The 3,392-nt window shown below is 46.8% G+C and overlaps 1 protein-coding gene across 1 annotated transcript; it reads left to right on the forward strand.

The window, feature by feature from the left end:
- Positions 1–2,566: 2,566 nt before the first annotated feature.
- LOC110683211 lies at positions 2,567–3,056 on the forward strand. Its single transcript, XM_021859558.1, has 2 exons — positions 2,567–2,733; positions 2,815–3,056. The coding sequence occupies exons 1-2, from the start codon at positions 2,593–2,595 to the stop codon at positions 2,974–2,976; spliced, it is 303 nt and encodes a 100-aa protein (XP_021715250.1). The 5' UTR covers positions 2,567–2,592; the 3' UTR covers positions 2,977–3,056.
- The last annotated feature ends 336 nt before the right edge of the window (positions 3,057–3,392 follow it).

The raw sequence follows: 3,392 nt of genomic DNA on the forward strand, positions 1-3,392 counted from the left end.
TTGTGCTTTTTATCGACAAATCCCAGCGCGCCACGTCATCAGTGTACCGTTACACGATAACGGTAACCGTGGCACGGTGAACGGGGTGCGTAACGGTTACTTTTTTTTGGCTTTAAATTCATACTTCTACTTTACTTCTTTCACCATTTCGCCATTTCCTTGTTCATCTTCTTTCTTTATCTTCTCCATTTTTATCTTCTTGCTCACCAAATCGCCGCGCAACGGTTCAGACAACCGACGGTCGTCCGGCCTCATCGTGACACGGTAACGGCAACCGTGACACGGCGGTTCTTTTTTTTCTTTCTCTTTTTTTTTTTTTTGCTTTTGCTGCGAGCTGCTGATGTTCATCTTGTTGTTGTTCGTCGGTGCTGTTGCTGCACAACAGGGCTCCGGCGACCTTTGTTCTTCCCGTGACACGGTTTTTAATTCCCGTGACACGTCGATCTTCCGCCGAGCCGAGGCCAAGCTCAACCGTGTCACGGCGGCCGCGTAGATTTTCGAAACTTTTCGAGCTTTTGGAGCTCAAATTTTCGCCAATTTTGCTCTAATTTTCTGCCACTTTCCTCATTTTCGACTCTCTACAAGGATCTATGTAAGTTCCTCTTATTTTTTATCTTAAATTTGCTTCAAGTAATTTCATGAAAAACCCTTAAAAATCAATTTGGGGATTTTTAATATTGAGGTTTTATGTTGAAATTCTTGCCATGATTTTACTTGTATATGTATGTATGTGTGTTTGTGAGAAATTTGAGACAAAATTTGCATGATTTGATGGAGAATTGAGCAAATCGCCATTTTTTGGTACTACTTTGTGAAATGATGTTCATGTTACTTCTCTGTACATGAAATGGTGAAAAAATGGTGGTAAACCTTGTGATGTGTTGATTCATTGTTTTTGTGCAACTTCGAAACATATTTTGCGTATATACTATATTGTCATGGAGAACATAGTATCATGCGGCTAGGAGAACTGTAGTATTAGTTTGTCATGGAGAAACTAAATACCATAATTTTGCCAATTTTTAGCCTGGAGGTAAAAATTTAGCGTATAATTCGATAAATAACTAAATAACTTAGGAAATGATGCTAAGTATTTAGATCTTTATTTTCATGAAAATGCAACTTGAATTAAATGTCTTAGGATTTGATGCTAAGCATTTAGATTTTTATAATAGCATGCCTAGGCGACGAGACTGCGATCTTTCTACCCTCGGCCGGCGTCGGGCTTTTCGGGAGGACACTCCCACCATTCCTGAGGGTATGGACGACGATGCTTTAGAGTCCGAGCCTCGGGCATCCGCGAGTAGAGGTAGGTGGGTTCCACCTCCGTGGACTCCAGGCCAGTTGGTTTTCTTCCATGAAAACCATGTCTCTCATCGCTCACTCTCCAACATAGTCGATGGCACGCTTCGCCACCACGTTCTAGAGCCGGAAATTTGATCCCTCGACTTCACCAGATCATTACGAGGGATCCTGCTACGAACGCCCTATGGGAACCGGTTGGTTTAGTAGATTTCTATACGGCGGTTGTAGGGTTTTGCTGCCCCCGGGGTTGCGTTGCGACGGTCGTTCGCGCATTGTTGGAGTATTTCTGGGATACTACCAACACTTTCCATTTTTCTTGGGGGAAGATGACGGTGACCCCTCTAGACTTCAGTATGATCAGCGGGCTGCGCTTCACCGACCGGGCTGTAGTTCAGATGTCTGATCTGTCTTGGGGATCGGCTGAGACAGCTGATTTGTTGGGTCCGATCGTTCAGCACATCAGGACCCGACCATTGTCTCGAGGTGGTCCTAGGAGCGGACGATCGGAGCTAGCTTCAGTTTTAGCTCGTGGCTTCGACATGGAGGATACGACGGCTGAGCAGCGAGTGCGGATCTTCATCCTGATCCTGATCTCTATGACCCTTTCTCCTGATAGGAGTTCGCGTGTACTCCTTTGCTACCTCCCCGCTCTGGTCAGGATCCATGAGATAGAATCCTATAGCTGGGCCAGCCTTGGATACGCCGATCTCCTCTTATCGTTACGTCATGGTTGTCGGCAGCTGAATGACGAGTCTCCCATCACCGTCTATGGTCTGTGGAGAGTCGTAGAGGTGATGATCTTTTCCCTTTTTGTTTCACTTTAACTTGTTCGACTCATGTGCTAAAGATTACTTTTCATCGCAGCTATGGTTCTACGAGTACTTCCCAGGCTTGGCTCCTCGCCGGCGTCGTGGAGCGGTCCATGATTTCCCTGTCGGGGCCAGTTGGCGTGATCGAGGAGAGTCGCGGGTGGAGTCTGACCCTGCACTGCGTGGGCTGCTATGCCGAGGCACCTCTTCTGTCGGCGTAAGATTCAGTTTTGTTGCTGTTATTTTCCCTCTAACGTCGTTTTTGTTGTTTCACGCCGACTTTTTATGGTTTTCAGGTTGCCATGATGTCCAGTATCGTCCTTGGGCCGGGATGACTGATCTACCTGAGGCCTTGCGTCTTTCTGCGCACCACACCATTTTGGTTGGTACCGGATGCTTTGTCTGGTATTTGGGGGAGCGAGTCGTATGTCAGCATAGCGGTGATTGTTTTGTGGTGCCCTCATCTCCACCAGAGTCGATGCTGGACTCACGCTTGATCAGAGAGTTGATCAACAGGGGAGAGCGCTATACTTTTCCATGGCAGGAGCTTGTACACATGGAGAGTGACTATGCGCGGGATTTGCTTCCCTTTCTGGCTCCTCCACCCCGTCTTCCTGAGGTATGATTTCTTTTGAGGATCTTCTTTATTAGTCTCTGTTTTAAACAGCCGAATAACTTGATTATTCGATCATATTTTCAGACGACTATTCGCCCTGTGGGGAGGATCGAGATTCCTCCTCAGTCTGTTCGCTATCCAGGGCCTATTGGTATCACAGAGGACCATATTGCTGACGCGCCAGTGGGTTACAGACAGGCGCAGGAGCCTCCGCCCGAGGTCTTTGAGCCGGTGAGTTTTCTTTGATGTATTATTCATCCTTTTAACACTGTTTGTTACTGACTTTTCTTTGTTTTATCCTCAGCCTAACCGCCCGGAGATGATGGGACTCATGAAGCTGGTTGACGCCCTGAAGTATTGCATCATCAAGCTTTGGCGTGGTGCGAGTTGTCGGAGCTCTAGCGACGTTCTTGAGGTATCATTCATTTTTATTTCTACCATTTGTTTTATTTTGCATTGTTGACACCTTTTGGTTTTGTATCTTTCAGGAGCCTGAGCTTGGGTCTCTTTTGACTCCCTTGGATCCTGGTTCATTTTCAGCTCCATTGTTCGGAATCCCTACACCGATGTCGGGCTTGTTCTCAGTTCCGATGTATGGGACGATGCCTTCACCGACGATTCCTGTGTCTTTGAGCCAGTCTACACCGTTTTCTGGCTGGACG

Source organism: Chenopodium quinoa, unplaced genomic scaffold (genome assembly GCF_001683475.1).
Source record: "Chenopodium quinoa cultivar QQ74 unplaced genomic scaffold, ASM168347v1, whole genome shotgun sequence".
Taxonomy (NCBI): domain Eukaryota; kingdom Viridiplantae; phylum Streptophyta; class Magnoliopsida; order Caryophyllales; family Amaranthaceae; genus Chenopodium; species Chenopodium quinoa.

Excerpts from the sequence above, each read along its gene's own strand:
- LOC110683211 (XM_021859558.1), top strand. The coding sequence starts at position 2,593 with ATGCTGGACTCACGCTTGATCAGAGAGTTGATCAACAGGGGAGAGCGC. Across the intron at positions 2,734-2,814 it reads CTCCACCCCGTCTTCCTGAG|ACGACTATTCGCCCTGTGGG; the intron begins GTATGATTTCTT and ends TCATATTTTCAG.